Source organism: Syngnathus floridae, chromosome 2 (assembly GCF_059516105.1).
Source record: "Syngnathus floridae isolate MCC-2025c chromosome 2, RoL_Sflo_1.0, whole genome shotgun sequence".
NCBI lineage: Eukaryota > Metazoa > Chordata > Actinopteri > Syngnathiformes > Syngnathidae > Syngnathus > Syngnathus floridae.
Window position 1 is genome coordinate 21,467,495 of NC_142414.1, and position 24,381 is coordinate 21,491,875.

General features: G+C 41.9%; 1 protein-coding gene across 4 annotated transcripts in view; it reads left to right on the forward strand.

Annotated features, from left to right (window-relative positions):
• Positions 1-24,381, forward strand: part of LOC148402575 (plexin-A1-like) — a 178,090-nt gene that overhangs the window by 112,175 nt on the left and 41,534 nt on the right. For all 4 annotated transcript variants that reach the window (XM_088359936.1, XM_088359963.1, XM_088359955.1 and 1 more), the window contains 3 exons: positions 6,517-6,631; positions 14,979-15,179; positions 24,138-24,234. In XM_088359936.1, coding sequence (XP_088216062.1) covers positions 6,517-6,631; positions 14,979-15,179; positions 24,138-24,234 — 413 coding nt within the window. The remainder of the gene's footprint in view (positions 1-6,516; positions 6,632-14,978; positions 15,180-24,137; positions 24,235-24,381) is intronic.

Below are 24,381 nucleotides of genomic sequence, written 5' to 3' on the forward strand. Positions count from 1 at the left end.
TACATGCCGATTTAGAAAATGAAATATTAACGTTAAAAACCCTCAGTGAAAAAATCCCAACCTAATGACACATTTCAGGAATTTGCTGGAGGTAGGTAACCATGAAGGTGCACAATGACTCAAATTAGGATTATTGGCCTTTGTGGCGATCTGGCAAGAAGGTGAGTTGTGAAAGACATTGATCCAAGTCCATTGAAAATCTTTATTAGAGCCTGCACATCATGGAGTATGATAACGAGTGAATGGAACAGTTTGTGTGGAACCTTTGCTTATTCATTATTGGTATTCGGGTCATTTCGACAAATCAATGAGTTAATTACATTTCATGCAATGATAAGATTACTAATGGGTGAAGTGATAAATCAATTGCAGAAACATGCAAAACTAAGATGTGTAATCAAGCTTGGGTAACACATTATTTGGCAATAAATGCACCCTAATCTGAATGCCATCTGAATCTAAATGCATTATTTTATTTGTTTACTGCTATTTGAGAGTGCCAGACATTAGTGTAGTGTTATTTTAGGTCTCTTTGCATACATAAGGATTTCTACTTACTATTGCCTTAATTATCGATGGCAGTCTTGGTACACTTACAAGTTGATCCCAGTTAAGACTAACAGTGACATGACCTAGGCAGAGTCACTCCACTGTCACGGCGGGGCTAAGATTGTATTGACTTTCTTCCACATGTACTTCATTTTTTTGGTATTATTTAAATAGCTCAGGTGGACCCAAGCATTCCAAGCCTGAATGCCAACTAAGTAAATTTGCTCGCAAGTTTACTTGATATAAACTAATAAAAAGCATCTGAAGTGACTTATTTTTGTGTTTGAGAAACCCTGACGTGAATAGTAGATGAGGAAAGACAGTTAGATCATAAATGTTCATGGTCTTAATTTGAACTGACCTGCTAGGTAAAGGGTAAATAAATATGAATAACAATTCATGAAGCATTGCCTCCAGGCTGCCCCCATGTGTGACTTCCACTGTGGTGTAGTTATTGCATCCTTCAATGCGTAATGAATCAATGCTTGAATTAGTATGTGCAGCTCATTTTTGTTTCCCAACAATAGAAAAGATACATCATTCATCTGACAACGTAGGGTGAGCGAATTTTGTCTTTGACAGCGCTCACACACACACATTTGCTAGGCATAAATATTATTAGCATGATCATTATATATCCTTCAAATCCGGGGGTGGGGGGGTCTTGGTTTTGGGGATCAGACAAGAACACAAATGGTGGATGAAAGGCAGTCCCCAAGTACCCACTTCCCAGATCTGTCATCTCCCCAGCCAAATTTACATTAGCAGCCTGTAAAGGTCTCTTTGCAGTTCCTTGTATACATACTTGAGCGTCTCAACCTTCCCCAGTGGATTGTGTTCATACCCACAAAGGCACAAAACACCCTTTTATAAATTGGCCACGCTTCACACACTTAAATGTGTCTGTGAAAATACCAACATTTCCAACCTGCCTGTGTGCCGAATTAGACCATACGAAAGTAAAGACTTATACTATATTATATCACACTGATAGACTTGATCAATCAAAACAAAAGAAAAGCAAAAAAACTAATTGTTAATAGCACTCCCCACAAAAATGAACACACATATATACCGTTTTTGTATGTATGATATTTTGGAAGTCATTTCTAGTTATTAAATTGCATAGGTATATTAATCTTGTGACAGGCAGTATCCTACCCATCCACAATAGCACACTTCTTCTCTTGTGCGGCTCCAAGACAGCAAGTGAAAAGCGTCCTGTTCTCCTTCTTCTCCATCTCACCATTCCCTTCCAGACACCCATTATTTCCTTCCTGCCTTTTCCACCTTTCCCTCATCTCACCCCTCCTTTTCCTGACCACGACCCCTCTTAGCCATCCCCTCCATCCTACCCACACTTCATTTTTTGTGTCCCTCTCTCGTTCATCAAGCCTATTTCATTGCCTGCACTCTGCTCTTGGCCCTGCATATATCTGCATAGTAATTGCCCGTTAATTAGCTCTAGCTGGTCTGTCTTTGCAGCATAATGGAGTGAGCTTGGTGAGAGGGCTCACCTGGGCCTCTCGTCGGGGCTTCTCGGCCAAGCTGAATCTTTGATCCATTATGTCAATGTGTAGTGTTTTGTTGTTTGGTGCAGCTAAACTGTATGGTGCTTTTTTTCCCTTCCTTTGACGCTGCTCCCCTGAGGACTCCCATGGCATTGTTAACCTACAGTGAAGTCACTACCACAGCAGCTGTAACATAAAACCACATATTATACACCCCCACAGCCACTCCCCTCCCTCTAGTATCATCTTGCTACTTTTAATCTTTGACCTCGCCTGTAGGAAGCCTGGCACAGAGGCCACAGCTCTCAGTGGTGGATAATGGAGTTGCCCCCCATGGGCATGTTGGAGGATGAGAGCGCACAGGCTCACAAAAGCAGACACACAACAGCTGACGCACAACGGCAGGCGCACGCGTGCGTGCGGCAGGCTCAGATGCGGAGCAGCCCGCAGGCAAGCAACCTGGTGGGGCTCGTGCGTGGACTCACACAAGGCAAAGCACACACTCGCCAGTGTGTGATGCATTTCACATTGCGCACAAACAGGTGCGCTCTCAGTCAGTCAGAAGGCCCTCAAAGAGACAGAAGGCACAAAGTTGGCACAGCAAAGGAGGCTGCTGGCTATTTACACAGTCTTTTACCATATTAGACATTTGTATTAACAAGAGGCTTTGTGTAGTTTAATTTAGCATGCAGAAGGAAGAATACTGCATGTTTAAAAAGGAAGAGGAAAAAACAATAACGAGTCCTGAAGGAGAAAGACTGGAGCGAGCAGGAAATTACCCCTTTGAGAATCAGACAGTTTGCTGTGAATGATTCTAGTCCTTTGGCTTTGGGAAGGCTATGTCTAAAAACCTCAGACAAGAAAATTCAATATCAATTCAAATTTAAATAGCTTTATTGTCTGTTTAAAGAAACATTCATTTTTCTTTGGCGTGCTCCATAAAGCCTTACTGTCACAATCACACACATACTATACAACAACAGATGTCTAAAAAATCTCAATAAATAAGTAGCTAAAATTTAGTTTGTTGAAACAGTTAAAGCAGAAGGAACAAAATCATTTTTGTAGACGGTTTTCCTGGCACGAGGGTCCCTGTAGCGAATAGTACGTACATAGTTGGTAAAATGCTTGTCTGCTTATTGACTACTGTCAGGTTGGCTTTGAGCAAGGCACCAAACCACCCTTATGTTATGTCAAGGAGCCTTCACACTGGCAACTCATGGATGCCTGCTTGCATGTAATCTGCTTCTGGGGCTGTGCAACAAAATTATGCATCCATATATTCATCCATGCCTGATACAAGGGTTTCTAATTAGGGTCATCGGTGAGCTGTAACTCACACCAGATGAGTTAAATATGACTCCTCATTTTTTTATTCAGAATTAAAAGGGGGAACAAATGCGAATGGAATCCGTCAGGGTCAAACTATCATTAAATATATGCGTATTTAGCCAACAGGCATTAAGAATAAAAATACATTAAAGCATTTTCAATGGTCATAAAAGTGTAAAGTGCATCACTATTAATATTACAGTGTAACGTGCTAAACTTCAATGCTGAGTTAAAAAAGAGAAGATCCAATACGGTTTTTTAAATTTTTTAATGTCAGAAAAGTATAGAAAGATGTTATGCATTAAAGCAAAAAAGTTTGACAACCAGTCAGGCAGTGATGTACTTCGAGTATGAGTTTGCTCAACACTTTTTGTTCAAATTCCTTCTTCATTTGAAATTTATAGTACAAAATAGCACCCCCTCAAATGTTTGGTGCAACTGTATTAGAATATGAAAAAGCTGAAAAGTGAAAAGGATCACTCACGCCACCCAACATGGGCTCGTATGTGAAGAGTAGCCCAATGTTGGGAGGATGCCCCTTAGAACGATACAAGTGTCTACATCATTGGAAACTGTTTATGGAGTTTCCTGTATAGCCATCAAGTCATTTTTGTTTGCTAGCGCTCCAGTTTCCAATATCTGCGACCTGGCATAATTAAACTGGGGTTTGAGACCTTCATACTTGCTGGTTTTGGACTTCACCGTGACAAGATGCAATATCTTCTAATGAGTCTCAGTCCCCTGCTGAGAATCTTCTCATTTTCTTCTATAGCTGAAGAGCTGAGAGCCCAATGCACCATTTCATGACCGCTTTGGATCCTCATTAGACAATGTCAAGTTTTACTGTGTATTACACCGATTTGCCTGTCTTTCTCAGGAGACTTTTGTAGCGTTTCCTTCATAAAGAAATGAGCTCAACGCAATGGCACTTTTGACCTTTACCAAGAAAGTCACAGTTTAACACTTACTATTGACTATAAGAAGTCATCATTTAGTGCTTAATTTACTACAGTGACTCATGATAAGGAATTACATCTTCATAACTCTATTCATAATCTAACTTCATAATTAAAAAACACAATTAGCTCAGAGAGGATGGAAATGTGTTTGACTTGACTCTGTTGCTGAGGCCTTGTAAAGAGCGCTGGTAATATTGGCCCGGTGTGTGTGTCTGTGTGTGTCTGTATTTGTGTGTGTCTGTATGTGTGTGTGTATTGAGGGGGGCGGGTGGTATTGACTCTAGTAGTTTAGCAGTGCACTTATCCAGGCCAGTTGTCCAAATCATTGACAGCTCCACTCTCGGATGCCAATATCCCGGTGACCCAGAGGAATACAGTTATGCCAATGGAGGTGCATCAAATCATGTCCCTGTGTTCTGTGTATTTGTCGCTTGCCACACACACTGCGTACAAGCAGACGAACAGCGATGCAAGGAGAAATCGATACAGCCTGTGGTTAATAGTGAGAAGCTTCTGAGTCACCAGCTCAACTATAACAAACCTCCGAATGTTAGCATAACCTCGGTGCACCTCTCACCCACCCTATGGTAATCCGCGACAATCGATTGTGCATCTCAAGCAGCAGCTCAGTCGGGCCTCAAGAACTTTTTGCTGCTTGTGTCTATCCTGCGATAGCTACTGTTTCTTTAGCTCAGCTAGGTATTTTTTAATCCTCCAAAATAAGATGAGTTAAAAACTCAATATTGTTCTTAGGTGCCAATGTGAGTATTAATAGTTCTTTGTCTATATACGTACGTATGCCCCGCTATTGGCTTGTACCCACCTTTAGCCCAAAGTCCACTGGGATATAAAAACATATTCAACAATAGAAAAGTTTGCTATCATTTCACTTTGCTTTCACCTCATAGCATTTAGTACATCAAATTGTTTAAAATCCTTGTTTACAACACCACTTTAATAGTTTTGCACAGATTTCTCTCACATTATCAAGCAGTGGGAGCCATGATGTTTTTTTGTCAACTAATCAGCTTCTGAATACTGTATGTATTTTTATGCGCTTTCCTTCCTGATTTTTTGCAAAAGAAGGACAAGAGGCATTCTGGAGAAAACGGCTTATCTTCGACTGCCAGCTTATTGCACTTAAAGCCTCCAAGAATGGAGCATAAGGAGAGAAGAGTGGATTCCTCTGGTTCTTCTCTCCCTGTGATGTTTTCATCCTCCACTCTGGTCTTGCTGACAGCCTGGATAAAGTCTTAATACGCAAGACCACAGTCACACTTGTCATTTCAATGTCATTGCTACTTCTGCAGTGATGCACATCCACACATTCATCACTAAATGATTATTTTTTTAGGCTCAAACTTGAATCATTGTAGAAATCAATTGTTATTATTATTAATTACTTTTAATTTTGCTATGAATAGGGCCACATAGTTTGGTACTGTTTCTGTAGCGGTTCAATTGGTATAAAGTGTGAAGACAAGGAAGCTGAACAGAGACACTTGGAGAAAGAATGCTTCCTCATGCGTCAGAACACGTGACAAAGACTTAGTCTGAGTCTGATAGTGGTTAGCACATCCGCATCACAGTTCAGAGGTGCATGTTCAATTGTGGCTCCCGCCTTCCTGTGTGGAGTTGTCTTCGTGTCTGCGTGGGTTTCCACCCACATTCCAAAAACATGGATGATAGGCCGATTAACCACTCCAAGTTGCCCGTAGGTGTGTGTATGTTTGTTTATCTATGTGTGCTCTGCGATTAGCTGGCAACCAGTTTGCGGTGTTCCCTGCCATCCACTGTCCAATGACTGCTGGGATGAGCAGTTTGGGAGATCAATGGGTGAATTTTTTCAATCAAATCTTCAATCAGTTTCTTGCACTGGGCACAAAAATAGAGGCCAAAAGGTCAACCCTTTATAGAGCACTTTTTGAAAAATTTTTATTTTGCAAAATTGTTCAGTGTTTATCATCAGATGACAATACATTTCATGATAATTGTTTGAGAAAGATCCTTCTGCTTTCCACAAATATAAAATATGAGCCAAACAATATGACAGTGTACTTAACAGAATTATTTGATGGATATTGTTTTGTTCTGAAATGTGCTCTTATGTGTTGGCTTTATTTGTTTATTCCATCAAGACTGCCCACTTTGTGTCACACATGCAGGTGCCTCTCCTGTGTGGATGGAAAGTTTCCCTGTCACTGGTGCAAATATCGCCACATGTGCACACAGGATGCCAGTGACTGCTCCTTCCAGGAGGGACGCGTCAACACCTCACAGGTTGGTAGTCTCCTTTTTCACATGCAAACAAGAACCAAATAGGTCTATCATCATGTTGTATGTATTCTAATCCAAATGCAAAAATATTCAACTAGCTTACCGTCTGTCCATGTGAATGATTCCTCCGTTTTTCTGGATTTGCCATTGATGTTGCTGTGCCTTTTCTTGACAGCCTTATTGGCCAAATTTTTGAGGGGTTATACGGACACCTGTTGCTTGTGTTGATGCAAATGTTGCCATGACTACCAAGACACTTGGACTACCACTTGATACACATAACATATAATCTACAGCTGCGTATTGTTGCTGGAATTCTACTTGACAACTTGACATAGAAGGAAAGAGGAAAATGCAGTATAGTATATGAAAAAGATGACGCATTCTATTATGCATGTATGTGTTGAAGGCAAAGCACACACTAGTGCGGCAACAAGAATACTACCTCTGCAGCGTGGTCTTTTTAAGTGGTTAAAGAAAGATGTAAAAAATAAATGACTTTTTGCACAAAATCAATAAGTACCACATTGTTAGCTCCCACGATGTTGTGCACATGTGCCATTGTGTGGCCATTAATAAAAGTCACATACAGTACACACATAATGCCTGGAAAAGTTTCCCCATATGTCATTAGTCATCACATGCCAGGGTGATTGAAGTCACACTACACTGCTTGTCCTCCCAAAGGCATCTGTTGATGTTTCTCAGACTGACTTCAAATCATACCCTTGTTAAAAGAGAAAGAAATGCATTTATCTAAGCCACAGGAAATTAGTAATTGTACTAGTACGCTAACCTCACAGATGCGCTTGGCCCCTTAAATTTAATTCTTCCCTGTCTCTTCCTGGATCTGTAAATGTATATAAATCCACAATGTTGTGACAGCCGATAAAGAGCGAAGCACATGAGAGGCGACCAGGCAGAAAATTGCTAGTTGGAGAAACACTCGAGCAGGCCATCAACAACAAATGTGCATAAACACAAACAGCGAGAGAAACAAACACCAGAAGGACAAACAAACACAGAAACAAACAAATTGTCTTCGCTCCACTGATTCCAACATTTAGTTGGTGGATCCGACTCGGCCTGGGGGTTGCTCGCTATGACTGCATTCCCATTCTGAGATATTAGCGCAATAGGGAAATCATATGAACAAAACCATACATAACATTTCCTTTCTTGGTGGGGTCGGGCCGGGTGGATGCGGCGATGCTTCCATCATGGCTCCACAGGCAAATGAAAAATAAATCCTTCTATTAGCATTTTTATCCTTACAGGTTCTCCCCAAAAGTTACTGAAAATCAAATGTAGTTTATGCTGAAATCTGCTCACCAAAAAAAAAAAACAACCTACAAACTTTATGCTTGGCAAGGAAAATTGTTACTCAATGGGGTGCACATTGAGCCTGTTAAAATGTGAGATGCGCCACACGTGTGGGCTTCCCTAAAGTGACCAGCATGCGCAGAAGAAATTTTAAGACTCAAGATAAAACAAATCCTAAAGTGAGATTCTGAGTGGTTGTTTGTTTCTTTGATTGAATGGTGACCAGTTCAATGTGTCTTTTCTTGCTTTAGTAAGTCAGCTAGGATTCCCTCTGTCACTCCTGTGACCGTAATGAGGATGAACACTATAGAAAACAGGTGGATGAGTTTTCACTGTCATACCATTAAAAAACGTGTTAAACCATAAAATATACGAATCACTCGTGCAATAATGTCTTGTCACACAAGTAAATGACAACAACTGGGGAAAAGCACACAGTTAATCCTTTATTCATACTGACTGAGGTAATCGTACAGAATGCTGACGTTTGACAGCAATATTTTTAAGGAAATTTTGGTTTAATGTAATATTGTAATATTACTGGGAAATTCAATTTTCAATGTTTCTCTGTAATTTGTGTAAAATACTGACATAACTGTCTCTTTTTTTAAATTAAGTTTTTATCAACAACAGGCATTGAGGCACATTCCAAGAGCCTGACCTAATTCCAAATTATAAATAGACTACAAATCAGTCTATAATGCATACACATGCACAGTGGCTGCTCCATGGGGAGTTGAACCTGCGGCCTCATTGATAATCAAAAGAAGGCCATGTTGGGCTCCAGACGAACAGCAGGTGAACACGAGATATGTGCGCCAGTGCTCCTCTCCGTCTTAATTACAGACTATATCAGTATGATGAGTGAGCTGGCTCTGCGTTCATATGTTTATGTCACCTTACTGCTGCAGTCGACACAAAAGTATGCATGCGTGTGTGTGTGTGTGTGTGTGTGCCTGCATGTGTGTATGTACTATGATGTGCATCACAGCTCATAGTGTGCCATGCCAGCACCCGGTTTTGATCCCTAGCAACCCCCTTCGCCTCTATCCTCTTGTTCCCGCCATTAGCGGCAACATGTCAATTAGAAAGAGGCAGGCATCCTCTTTTTTGTCTATTTGCTTCACAGCTTTTTTAAAATTATTATTGTGTGTGTCTGCTGGTGCTCAGGCTGCCACACAGCATTGGGCAGCCTGACTCAGAGGCTGTGTGTCTGAGGCTGGCACCGGGTGAGCTTCCCTTCTCCCCCTGGGTCCGTCTGCCACTGATAGACTCACTCTGTGTGCGTCCCGTGTGTGTATGTGTGTGTCTGTTAATTATTCAAAGTGTATTAAAGCTTAAAGATGCATCTCCAGATGCTTCTCTGATCGTCGTCGTGTTAAATGGAGAGAGACAGATGAGATGAGAAGCGAAAGGTGGAGCATCCGCCGTAAAACATACGGGGGAGGAGTTGCAACGGTGGCCTAGTTGCAAACTCATACAAACCGCCAGGGGACTCCTTTATATAAATGTGCAAGAATTCTTTCTGCAAATTAATAAAAACAAGATAATGATAACCCTAACCGTCACAATTTCTAGTCGTCCAGCACACCTTTAAAATGGCTATGGTCAGTTTTCTCTCTGCATGGTAAATTAATTTGGAGTTAGTGGTAGTCTTAATGGTAATCTCAAACATGACACATTTTTCAAACTTATTGTCATACTTTCACATTTATTTTCCATAAATCAAACTAAAAATTCACAAAATCCAGCTTTGAATTTCTATACTAATTATGTTCAGAGTCACGGCAAACTGGAGCCTATCCCGGTGGACTTTGGGCCAATTTAGCAGACAATATTCTGAACTAGCCAGCAGGGTTATACAATTTTTTTTTTATTATTGGCTATATTATTTTAATTTTCATTAACTATAATAACCTTGTTACCCAGTCAACCACATGGGACATTTTAAGACAGACAATGATTCACACATATACACTGTCACTGAACAAAGTCTGGCGAGCGAACCACCAAAGTGGCACAAATCACAATAATGTACTGAATCCTTAGGAACCGTTTGATCTTCAAAATAGTTTCATAAACAATATCATTACCTAAATTGCCATAGATACTGTGTAGATATTTCAGGTTTTAAGAGAATATAAGCAGCGTGGAAGTCACAACATTTGGTGGAAGACAGGTGTGACAGAGGACTCAACAAGTTCAAACAAATATCAGAAGAAATACCTCAAAATGGTAAGAACAAGATTGGTGTTGAGGAGATGGATGAGTGGGAGGCAGATGTGAGGCATGTTTAAGATTGCAGGAGTTGAAACCTGACATTATGGTCATGACAAAACCTGTGCCTTCGATTCCTCAATAACCGCTTAATTATTCTGTTATTTACCTGGCTTACTTTCTTCCTTCTCTGCGAATGCTGATGATTTGAATCAGAGTACTGTATCTGCTGAGACTGAAATTATTCATTTCTACATTCTTACTGATCATATAAGTAAATTGCTTTTTTTGTTAAGTGTTTTCAGGAAGTTTGTTGGAATCACTGGATCCTTTCATGACTTCTAATTAGCCACGCATTTTAAGTGTCAGCCTCTCAGCCTCAGATGGTGTGAACTTTTTATGTTTTATCTTGACTGCTTTACTGCCTTTTCCACCTCACTCTCTATCCCCCATCGTCAGGGACCGAGATGAGTGGGTGGACTGTGTAAAAGAGTTCTTACAGTTCAAAGTGTCTTTCATTGAATGCAAGTGCTCCTCGTCTGGTGCGATGGGGCCTGGCCTCCTTACACCTGACACCAGTCGAGGGAATCGCTTCATTTGAGCAAAGTAGATGAAAACTTTTCTTATTGAAATGGAGCACAGGGGTAAGTCTCAGAGCTAAAATGAAAGGGAACCAATAACTTTGTTACATTCCCCGGTAGATATTCCTATTAGATACAACCGTTCCACTCTGGCCGCTGCTGCATAGTATGTATTAAGAATTTGGTTGTGATCTGCACAACCAAAAGGTTAGAGGCTAAAGTTCACATTGACTAATATCACACTCACTAAATGATGGCAATCATTGATGGAGGTCATTTTTTACAGTAAAAATGTGAATAGGTCAGTTTTGTTAGCACATGTTCTTGTTAACCCACTGCATATTTTGAGTGGCTCCTATTGATCCACTAGCTGATGGCAATCCCCAACATCCTATTCTTTGACTATCTGGGCTTTGATAGCATCCAGATAGACATGCAGTCACACTTGCTCATCAGAGATACCACACAGAACTGCAGCATTCTAATGGAGATGTGTGTGAAGAGGTCTGTACAATCAGCACTGTAGAGGTCAGATGCATTATCTTTTCTCCAGCCTTGTTGTGAACCACCTCATCCAGAGACCACTATGCAAAAGATAATGGTCTTGGATCAGGATCTTTGAACCCAGAACATCCCAATATTTCAGCAGCCATTAAGTGTTTCACAGTCGTAATTAACATGTGGCGTTACATGCAAGTAATAATATTAATACTACTAATAATAATAATTTGGATGGTGTCCAGAAAACATTAATCAATCGGCAGGCATAGTTGTGTTGTTAGCACCAACCCAACTCTGGGGTCTCTGGCAGCGTTTTCGCTACGGGTTTTCCCCCCACAGATAAATGCACGTACTGGAAATACAGCTCTATACTATATATGTCCACTGTTCATCCAGTAAATCTGCAGATCAGATTAAAAATCACATGTGCTGAGGGAAAGATCTATATAGGTAGAATATTTAAGGGGCTTTGTGGAAATACAACACAGAACTGCTCTATGTATATTAAATGGCTTCATCTGTTGGGATTAGAACCACACATTGTCGCAGTTTCTTGAGATATTATGTGTTGAGCATATTGTTACTTTCAGTTCCACCTTGTCTCTAATGATGTCTGGTTCTCCCTCTCTCTTGGGAGATGTGGTCATCATATTGCTACCTTTTCCTTTCCGTGTGTGTGTAAAATAAAGGAACTGGTCGATGGGGTCTTGTCCCCTCCTTTCTGAAACAGTTCATTGGACTGTAACACTAATCCATGGGGACCCTCTTCACTATGGTGACCCGGTGACATGCACGCACGCACACACACACACACACACACACACGCACACACACACGCACACACACACACACACACACATACACAGAGATACATCCTCATCTATCATACTCACAGAGTGTCAGTGCTGCTGGAAGGTGGCCCCCTGGGTGATGGCCAGGAGCCAATCTGTGCTCTTGCCTCATCTCTGACATCATCATGGTCAGGACATCTCCTTGCTGATAGTAAATGTAAATTGGGAAGACAGCAAGGAGATGATCTGATAGTTTTAGATTTATCAATTACACGAAAATTAAGTAACTGTTGTTTTTTTCCTGCTCCACATTCTTCCACTTACTATTTTCTTGTGTGCTGGGATAAAAGTCCACTGTTTGATTCATTTATTTATAAAGCTGTATATATGTTTTATATTATACAGTATATATACGGTGATAGGACACTACACAGCTGCTCTAAGAGGATACCGGCCAATGCAGAAACAAACAGTTGGCAGGATTCTCACTACTATCTCTGAATTCAGAGTTTGCAGTGAGAACTTTAATCCTCTTCTGTAGCTCTTAAATATTAGAAGAAAAATTACCAAAATAATGACTCCGTTAAAATAGAGCTATTATGCATAAAACTTTGATACACATTGATTTTCGAACTTTATAAAGATCAAATGCTTTTTCAAAACTTAAATTAAATTTAAATAAAAACATAGAACTAAGCTTTACGTAAAAATATATATTGTTGGAAATATTGTACATAATGTAAATAATGTACCCTACATGAAAACTTCTGTACTGATTTAAAATAACGTTTTCAACTGGCTGAATTTATCGTTAAAACGCTTCATTTGAATATGTATTTCATCTTGCGACACAAACGTGAGTCTGGTTTTCAATGTGCAGTGGTAGACAAACTCAATTCTGCTGAGGTCTCACCTTCACAACTTTGATCAGAGTGTCAGTAGTTTGCCCTGTGGCTAATGTAAAACATTCCCCACAACTAAGAGTGTGTTCACTGACTTCACAGTGCCAGAGGGCAAGATTAACTTTAGCATGAGATGAATATGTGTGTGCAGGTAGTAAATGTGGTTGTGCGAGTTGACCGTGTGAGAATTAGTTTAGCTCAAAGCAATGTGATTGACTGCCATGTAGCAGCGCTCCAACTTGCCCTCTTCGGGTCTCATCTCCCACTTTAATAAATGAGTCAATTGCTCCCATGAAGACAACCTTGCTTTCCCCCCCCCCTCTTCTTCCCTCTTGCTTCACCTCTCCTCACATTTTGCTCACCCACTGGTTTAGTTCTACTATCCCATAGTCGATCTTTTACTATAATTAAATCTGGAATTATTTGATGATTATGATACGATTTTCCAGGATTTTTCCAATCGTCCAGGACCGTGTTTGTTTCACCTGTGACAGTGACCGAAATGTCTGTCAAAGCTAAACACAGGGAATCTGCTGCACTTTTTGGGAGCAGTAAGACAAAGGTCATCATCATCATCCAAAAGTAAAAAGGATTGAGATTACTTTAAGGGCAAAAGTGAAAAGAACAAGTGGGGGGACATCCACAGAACTGAGAATTGCCCCATGAGGAATACCCCAGTCAGAGGAGAATTCTGTGTCTTTGCGTGCTCCACTACGCTCGGACACCTGTCACCACTCCTAATGAAAAAGGCCCCCACAATCCTCTGCTGCCAGCACTTTTTTGTTTTGTTTATGAATGTGTGTTTGTGTGTGTGTGTGTGTGTGTGTGTGTGTGTGTGTCTACCGTGCAGGATTTCCGTGTTGTAATTGGAACAGATGTTTGAACATGCTCCTTCAACGTTAACAATAGCTTCTACTTCAGAAGAGACACTTCACCGTCAAACCTACGTATTTGGTCATGTGCATTCACACCAACCAAACACAAACACGCACACACACGTGCACACAATCCTTTTTTTTTTTATTCTATTAGAGCCTTGAGGCAGAGCGGCAGTCCATTCCTGTTCTATCACCACCTGTGAATACTTCAGACCCGAACAGTCGGCCATTCTTGTTGACAATCTGCTTCACTTCAGCTACCGCATCAATTTGTTCTCCTTTCTCTTTTTTCTCAACTTCCTCTACTCTCCATCAAATACAGGTTATCAATCAGTTGAGCTAAACCTCTTATAAAAGTTACAAGGAGCAATTGAAGCAGTTAAAGATACGTATTTGAAGGTAAAACACGTGTCTAGTAATTTTGAAGACAATTGTTATGTAGCAGAGTGGAAGAATCAGTTCATTATCCATTTAAGATGGCATCTCACTCAGTAAATAAAGCAAAGTTTTGATTGTTATACCAAAAAAATTATATTAGAGAGTCATATTTTTCTCCTAAAAAAGGTCGAGATCAACAAACTAAACGCACATTTGCACCTTTCTCCAGTATAATGGTGGTCTCTTCTATTTCAACTATGTTGAAGACCTGGTAAAGCTCTAAGTAACTACTCTTAGGACTCGATTTGTCCTTTTATCTACTTATATGTGGGAATGTATAGGGTGACCATTGGGTCACATTAAATGTTGATTTACACTGTAAATTTCTGTAAATTTTACAGCAATGTTTTCTTTCATTTAGGCCTATACTTTTAGAGGAAATACCATTATATATGCAATGCAATACAAGATAGCAAATTTATTTATTTATTTATTTATTCATGATTAAGGGCTGTATAAAATAACTTTACTGTTGGCAAAAAGATGTTTGAATGAATGAACGGTCTCAGAAAACATGACAGACTTCCCGTTTTAAGTGATGCATGAATGTCCTCAGAAAGTACATTTTGCGACTATCAGCTCTGCATTTGAATGTAGCACCATTACTTAGCATTATGTCCAGAACACTTTGTCCATCCCGATTTGTATCTTCACTTAGAGTGCTTCCTACTTTTCCGGTCACATCTCAACCTCTTTCTTCTCAATTTTCTTATCTGCAGGAGTGTCCTCAAATCCTGCCCTCCACTCAGATCTATATCCCTGCTGGAGTTATGAGGCCAATCACGCTGCTGGCACAGAACCTGCCCCAGCCACAGTCTGGACAGAGGAACTACGAGTGTATTTTTCACATTCAAGGCAACACGCTCAGTGTCCCAGCCCTGAGGTTCAACAGCACAAGCATCCAGTGTCAGAAGAGCACAGTAAGGCACCACACATCATTTTATGTAGACATGCCAAAATCCACAAATCTATTCAATTTAATAGAGACAGCTTCCAAAGTATGTTGAACTGATTAATGGCAGCTTCTTTATTGGCTGTGGAGTTTGGGGATGGTGTTTTTCAGGCGACTGAGTGATCATTTTTCCAAATCAAGGTCACACATTTGATAGCTGGTTTCGTTTTTAGTGCCCTTGAGAAAGTTACTAAAACCACAGTTGCCTTTGATGGTGTGGATGATGTATTATACGTAGAATTTTGTTTGTTTATGGACCACATCTGGAGCATTTTTGTTTAGTTGTAACTGTGTGAATGTGTATCATTAATAGAAGCTATTTCTACCAAATCTTACCAAGGTTAAACATATTTGTATATTCTGGTAGGCTGATCGAACAAACATTTTAAAACAGTCTATCTGAAGCTGATCAAGTCATTTGACAGCAGGAACTTCTTTATCCACTTTGCAGTGTTACAGCTGTGAGATGCGTGCATGTGAAGCCGCGTGTGTTTATGTGTGGCCGCAGGGAATTCATGTTTCAAATGCCACTCTTTCTTTTCATTCCCACTTCTCCATCTTTGCTTTCAGTCAAACTGTCAGGGGGTAGCAAGTAATAGGCGCAAACGCTTTAAATTTCAAGTTGATTTCCTGTGCTCTAATCGGGGTGTGAAGCAGACGCCACACCAATTATGACATATTAACGCCAAGGCACTGAATAGCAGATAGTGAGTGCTTTAAGTCCTGAATGTGGCAGATGTCTTTTCTTGTTCTTGTCACACTTTTCCCCAGCTAACTGTACTCCCACCGCATTCTTTTGCATGTGCTTGATTTACAGCCACTCCTTTTCCTTACTTTTTGTCACCTATAATCATACTTTATAACAAGAATATGTATTTATTTATTCTTATCAGGCAAATGGAATCATGCCCCCAGGTGTTTTTAGCCTACAAGAATTTAAACATTTTTTAAAAATTAAGAAACAGAAGAGGAAGCCTGTAATGTCTTGCGCCTGCAGAATAAAACCAGCAGGTTAATGACAACATGGACAGAATGCAAATTGCATTTTGTCTGACCCTCTCAGACCCATTGGAGTTTTGTATTCCTCGCTGTAGAAGTGTGCACATTCAAAAGAAGCAGGGAGCAAGCAATTCCAGATTCTATAGCGCTAAAGATGTAAGTTGAGGAATGAACAGATGTTTGGATTTGATAAATTTGGGTGAATCCATCTTTCAAACCTGTTTGTTCAACCTAATCAAATATATAACGACAAAGACAGTTGCATATTTGTTTCATTCATACAAGATTTACCAGACTGTGGGACCCAATATTATCACTTTAGTAATTAATTTCATTTTGCTTCTTTTAATAGTTTGTTTGATTCTCTAGCACCTGGTTTAGACAGCAAAATAGTCATTTGTAGCCCTTTACAAGTTACTACCAATATGTGACATCCTTTAAGCTTTGCCCAATGTTGTAAACCAAAGTTTTTATTTATCTATCAGTCTCATGTGATTTTACAATAGAAATGATTTCATAAATACAAAAAAAAAAAAGTCTGAACACAGGGTATCAAATAATGTTTTATTGATGGGCTTATCTTTTTTTATGTACATGCGCGTGTGTACATAGACCACATGAGACCAGCAATGTGGTTTTATGAGCCTCCTCGTCAGGTGGGACTGTGATAGTATCCAATTCAGAGAGCTGTAGATGAAATGATGATGAATTGTGGCGCTGTTGTCGACTGACGGAAGCACACACGCACACACACAGGACAGAAAAGCAGCGAGATGGAGCAAACGATGACAAAGCAACAAGGGCTGTGATGGAGGAGGTTGAATGAGTACAGACAGACAGAATTAAAACAAAATAACCAAAGATTTAACCTCAGCAAGCAGATGTGCAGAAACAAACAAATGAGGCAGGAACGTTTTGGATGATTGGGCAGATACGTCTTCAAATGAAAGATGTGCACGCTTGAGAAAGTCATGCTGAAGGAATAAGGAATCATGAACGGTGGAAAAGATGAATGAGCTTTATTTGCTGTATTCATACAAATATTGAGGAATGGCATGTTGTCCCACCATTAAAGGCATATTTTCGTCTTGGTTTTTAAGCTATAGGGCGGCACGGTGGTGCACTGGTTAGCATGTCCGCCTCACAGTTAGGAGGGTGTGGGTTCAATTCCACCTCCAGCCCTCCCTGTGTGGAGTTTGTATGTTCTCCCCGTGCGCGTGTGTTTTTTTTCCGAGCACTCCGGTTTCCTCCCACATCCCAGAAACATGCTTGGTAGGCTGACTGAGCATTGCATATTGCCCCTAGGTGTGAGTGCGGATGGTTGTTTGTCTCTGTGTGCCCTGCAATTGGCTGGCAACCGGTTCAGGGTGTCCCCCACCTACTGCCCGATGAGTGTTAGGAGAGGTCCGCAAACCCCGTGGGGACAAGCGGTATACAGTAGAAGATGGATGGATGCAAATGAAACTAATGCGGATGCTGTGGGAGTTGGTGTGTCTTCCACTTTCTAATTCCATTTTTTATAATGTGTGTGTGCATATTAAAAGGCAAAATGAAAGTGAAATATTTGTTATGCAGAGCACTAAACAGGCGGTATATAATATCCATTATGATTGATAACCTGCTCGCTTTTACCATTGTGTTTAGTATTCTCGTGAGGAAAGTGTATGTATATGTATGGCAGCAGGCTGTGTCTGGGGGAGTCACGTGCAATAAATCATTGCAAAAATTAGCCGGCAGTGGATGTTCCCCTGTCCATTCAATCTTTCTGTCTCATTGTGCATTACTTAACCCGTTGCCAACACTCAGGCGTCCAATCTACATGTACACTGGGGATCCAGACGATGCTTCCATGCACACAAACAGGGAAATCATGTGCACACTGAGAGATAGGGTGCACACTTGTTGTTTAGGTATTTCAGAGGCCAACATAGCACATGGCTGATTCGCCACCTGACCCCCCCCCCAATTATGCAGAATCGATCGAGACTATGCTATCAGTAATGACCAGTGACCTGCTTTACATGATTTATTATACATACACCTACTCTGTGCATGTATGTGCATGCGGGCTTGTATGCGTGTGTTTATATTTGAATGTTGGCTTTGTTAAATGGAGCTGAAGCAGTGGCTGTTCCCGACTTAATATTTATGCTTATATTTCATAATTTCCATCAAATTATATCGATAGTTGAATGTTGTCAAAAATATTATGTCCACTCCATCATAAAGAAATCCAGTTCCAGTCATGGAAATCTTTCTGAAATTTGAAATATTTTTGTGAAACAGTCCACTGTCACCATTCTAACTTAATCGTGTTGTGAAGTGTGAAGGGATGCCGTCAAGCTGAAGAAGGAGTCCTATCGGGCCGTTTTGGCCTGCGGGACTCCGGAGGCAGCTGACAGGTACCGGATGGCCAAGCGGAACGCGGCTTCGGCGGTTGCTGAGGCAAAAACCCAGGCGTGGGAGGAGTTTGGCGAGGCCATGGAGAATGACTTCCGGACGGCTTCGAGGAAATTCTGGTCTACCATCCGGCGTCTCAGGAGGGGGAAGCAGTGCAATGTCAACTCCCCACCGACTCACAACATCCCGAGTTGAGGTCAGCAGCACGCCATCTCCACTGTAAACAGTGTTGACTGTGCACTGCTTCCCCCTCCTGAGACGCCGGATGGTGGACCAGAATTTCCTCGAAGCCGTCCGGAAGTCATTTTCATGGCCTCGCCAAACTCCTCCCACGCCCGGGTTTTTGCCTCAGCAACCGCTGAAGCCGCGTTCCGCTTGGCCATCCAGTACCTGTCAGCTGCCTCCGGAGTCCCGCAGGCCAAAAAGGCCCGATAGGACTCCTTCTTCAGCTTGACGGCATCCCTTACCGCCGGTGTCCACCAGCGGATTCGGGGATTGCCGCCACGACAGGCACCAACGACCTTACGGCCACAGCTCCGGTCGGCTGCCTCAACAATGGAGTCGCGGAACATGGTCCACTCGGACTCAATGTCCCCCGCCTCCCCCGGGACGTGGGAAAAGCTCTGCCGGAGGTGGGAGTTGAAGCTCTTCCTGACAGGGAATTCTGCCAGACGTTCCCAGCAGACCCTCACAGAGCGTTTGGGTCTGCCAGGTCGGACCGGCATCTTCCCCCACCATCGGAGCCAACCCACCACCAGGTGGTGATCAGTTGACAGCTCCGCCCCTCTCTTCGCCCGAGTGTCCAAAACATGCGGCCGCAAATCCGATGACATGACTACAAAGTCGATCAGCAAACTGCGGCCTAGAGTGCCCTGGTGCCAAGTGCAAACATGGACACCCTTATGCTTGAACATGGTGTTCATTATAGAAAATCTGTGTCAAGCACAGAAGTCCAACAATAGAACACCGCTCGGGTTCAGATCAAGGGGGCCGTTCCTCCCAATCACGCCCTTCCAGGTCTCACTGTCATTGCCCACGTGAGCATTGAAGTCACCCAGTAGAACGATGGAGTCCCCAGAAGGAGCGCTCTCCAGCACTTCTTCCAGGGACTCCAAGAAGGGTGGGTACTCTGAGCTGCCGTTTGGTGCATAGACACAAACAACAGTCAGGACCCGTCTCCCCACCCGAAAGCGGAGAGAGGCTACCCTCTCGTTCACCGGGGTGAACCCCAATGTGCAGGCGCCCAGCCGGGGGGCAATAAGTATGCCCACACCACCTCAACGCCTCTCACCGTGGGCAACTCCAGAGTGGAAGAGAGTCCAGCCCCTCTCGAGAGGGCTTGTACCAGAGCACAAACTATGTAGAGGCAAATCCGACTATGTCTAGTCGGAACTTTTCTGCCTCACACACCAGCTCGGGCTCCTTTCCAGCCAGAGAGGTGACATTCCATGTCCCAAGAGCCAGCCTCTGCAGCCTGGGATTGGACCGCCAAGGTCCCCGCCTTTGGCCGCCGCCCAGCTCACTTTGCACCTGACCCCTTTGGCCCCTCCCACAGGTGGTGAGCCCATGGGAAGGGGGACCCACATTTTCTTTTCGGGCTGTGCCTGGCCGGGCCCCATGGGTGAAGGCCCGGCCACCAGGCGCTTGTCTTCGAGCCCCACCTCCAGGCCTGGCTCCAGAGGAGGGCCCCGGTGACCCGCGTCCGGGCGAGGGAAAACTAGGTCCAATTTTCTTAATCGTCATAAGGGGTTTTGTGAGCCGTGCTTTGTCTGGCCCCTCACCTAGGACCCTTTTGCCATGGGTGACCCTACCAGGGGCATGAAGCCCCAGACAACATGGCTCCTTGGATCATAGGGGCACGCAAACCCTTCCACCACGGTAAGGTGACGACTCACAGATGTGTGCTTGCAGTTCATTTATCAAAAACATTTATGGAAGCCTGAGCAATATGCATTTCTAAGAGCATAACATCTACTTCATGCAATGGATATGGAGAACAATGAGAAATCACATATTTTTTTTCGGGTGAAATGAGGAACTAGAATATGCATTACGGTGACACTTATACTGAATGTATACAGTGTGTGTTTAGACACGGATTGATTTCGTGGATCTGTTAGTGTCAAACTGTCACCATCATGAAGCCTTTAATAATTGTAGAGATGTTTTTGAAGTAATATTTTAACATCCTCAACCACCATACAAGTGCAAAAAACAGTTATCTACTGTTATTTGTAAAAACTATGAAATAAAAAAAAAGAAATGTATCTTAACCTGTTTACAGTCTATACTCAGTGCAAAAATAATAATTGAAAAAATAAACACAAAAAGGACCCATTCTCTAAAATAAATTAAAAACGAAACTCATTATGAATTGATCATTTCAGATTCGCATTGTAACTCTTTGAACTTGAAAGTAAATAAATCAATAAATCAATAAATAAGTAAATAAATAAATAAATAAATAAATAAAATTAAAATAATCTTCCAATATAATATACTAATCTACTAATCATGTCATCATAATCTGTCATTGCATTAAATGACCTACAGGGATATTATGCAATCATGAACAAATGGCATGATTGCAGGTACAAAATGCCATATTTATAACAAAATCTCAGTAAGTAACTGTCAAATTAAAGAGGCAAAAAGTCCCTGTGAAGTAAAGAGACACAAACACTACTTGAAGTCTATTTCGAACATACTCTCTAGATATCTGCCAAGATGACTAATTACGTGGGGGCAACCTGAGCATGCACACAAACTCAGCTTTTTTTCTTTTACCCTCCTCATCACACAGGCAGCCTTGGTAAAAATCTGCAGTTATTCGTAATCGACCAGATATACACACACATGCACGCACACAAAAATACACACAATATCTATCCCCACATTCTGCAGAGACATGCAATCCATAGAGACGATTCATGTCGCGAGAAAGTAAACGAGTGCAGGAGCAGATAACGAATGAACCCGAGCCAACTTGCAGTGTTACTGTAATGAGGCCGGCGAATGTTTTCTGCTCACCTCGTACTTTGGGTGTCCCAACGTAACCTCTCCTGCCTCCTCCTTCCCAGTCCTCCTGTCACCTCTAAATGACTACTCGCCTCTCTACTATACTTTGCTTCCTCTGCCTTTAAACACTTCATACTTTTTGGGACAGTCCCCGTGGTCGTTGTTCACTTTGTACCCGTTTTCCATGTTTTTGTCCTTTGTTGCCGTCCTCATCGTTTTAATGTCCTCTCTGCCTAATTCGTATTCCGCAATAATTTGCTCTTTCAGCCGTCCCTAAGCTTGCCTCACATTTCGCCACATTTCTTTCCCGCCACCCCGCTCTCCTCGAGTCTTTTCCCTCAGGAGCCTGGCTACTGTATATGTTGGCTCAGGTAGATTAATTACATGTAGTGACATGCAGGCGCTGGCCAGAGGCTCCGGTAATGAGTTTGATTACTCATCTCCAGCAGCACTGGGGACTCAGGGGAGTGGAGGAAGGACATATTGCCGGGCAGAGGAGGCTTTCATTTGGGAGGGACGGGGTTCAGAACTGCAACTTTTGCCTCGCTGGGTTCCGCCACTCGAAAACTTTTAACAGAATTGACACCGACACTCGAGATCAAAGATTAACCACGTCCAGTCAGTGACCTGCTGATAGCCGATAGCGGCGTACGAGGCTAAGTTGATAATAGGTTTTATAGTGAACAAATGGAAACAATAATGTTAAATCAACTGTAACATAATTGTGAGTGTGACTATATACACACACACATATATATATATATATATATATATATATATATATATATATATATAGAGAGAGAGAGAGAGAGAGAGAGAGAGAGAGAGAGAGAGAGAGATATTCACACTCATATATAAATGAGATAACAGCCATCCCTTCTTGTTCAAATAAGAATACGAAGAAAATTCCCTTTTAAAATGAAACATGCTTTTTCTATCAATATTTTCTAAAAGTGAGTAAGTCCAATCTTAGTGAGTAGAGCCGCATCATTGAGCATTTATTGGGTACATCAAGAAGACTTATCTTTGTTATAAATATTGAAAAATATCGCATTTTGAATAATGTGTTTTTAAGATGTGAAATTAAATAAGACAAACATATGCATCAGCTTGCAACCTGTTTTACAAGTACATTAACAGTGGAATCTCACAGTTTACAACATTTTAGCTGTTTCTTCTCTTACATGACAATTACATATGCTAAGTGCATCATACATAAGTGCCATTACAAACTTTCCCCCCACTTTATTTCAACATATTGAAAAAGTTCAGTTACAACCAGGCATGAATTAATGAATATTAATAAGATGGAATGAATGAAGGGTGAAGAGCCACTTTGAACAGATTGTGTTCAGTTGTGCCAATCCATTGTACTTCCACAATAATTATTATCATCAGCTTTAATGCAAACCTGCACATCATAAATTTGCTTTTACTTCCTTTTATGCCTATTTTTATCCTCATAAGTACCCTCGAGAAAGCCGATTAGACCTTGGGTGATTGCGGCCGTGTGAGAGGGTGTCACGGTGTGGTCTGGGTTGGCATTTTAAAGCATGTGACCGTATGAATAAAGCATGATGTGGCGGGTTGCCGGGATGGGCAGGAGCCGACTGGAGAACAAGTCCACCCAGTGTTTTGGTGACAGCAAACAAGTGAAACCCCTTAAAGTTTAATGGGGGCCTGGCCTCAGAGGGTCCTATTGTTTCACTGCTGGCTGTCAGTATTTAGGCAAGTATTTAACTAGTGGGACATTGTGGCAATGCTAATAAAAGCATCCCGCCTCGTGTGAGTGTCCTGGATGAGGGTCTCCACTGGATAAGGTTAAAGAGGATATGGGCACAAAGGCAGATAGTGTGTGCTGGAGGAGAGACACTTTTAGTCTGCATCATAAATGTGCTACAAGCCCCACCGCACGCGCGCACATTTGAGGTGGTCAAGTTCGGTCTACCAAATCAAGTATGTCAGTGAGCAAATGGAAAATGCCAATTTCACTTTGCAATTTCCCTCCCTATCGCATCTCTCACTCCTCTCTCATGCGGCCGCTGTATCGTGTGAGTGAATATATCTCACACGTTTACCACTGTTTGAGTCTTGTCTTCAACTTCTTTTTCCTCTTCTATCATTTTGCTGTTGTCTATGGCCCTTTCCTTCATTTCCCATGACAGTCGCACATGCCCATCCAGCTAAACCCCTTCTGTCATTTCCTTATGTGTGTGTGTGTGTGTGTGTGTGTGTGTGTGTGTGTGTGTGTGTGTGTGCGTGCGTGCGTGAGTGCGTGCGTGCGTGCGTGCGTGCGTGCGTGCGTGCGGACGGGCGGGCGGGCGGGCGGGCGGGCGTGCGTGTGTGAGAGTGAGAGTGAGAGTGAGAGTGTGTACTATTTTGGTCACTCTGCATGGTCATGCTGGATGACTCGTGCTCTGCCACAACAAGCCAGGATGAATCACAATGGAATTAGTTTTTTTATTCACCTGTTTAGGTGACTCACTCTGTCTATCTTTTCTGTTTTTAGTATGACTACGAAGGCGGTGATATCAGTGACCTCCCAGTTGACCTTTCTGTGCTTTGGAATGGAAATTTTGTCATCGACAATCCTTTCAATATCCAAGGTAGAATGGCAATTTTTTTCTTGAAATTTGTGTGATTTGTTTTTTGTGATTTGGTGAGAAACAATGGCAGGTAAGTGACTCTTAAATTGATGTTGAATTGTTCTTTGCAAATTTCCATGGTAGTCATTTTGTTTTATAATGGTTAGG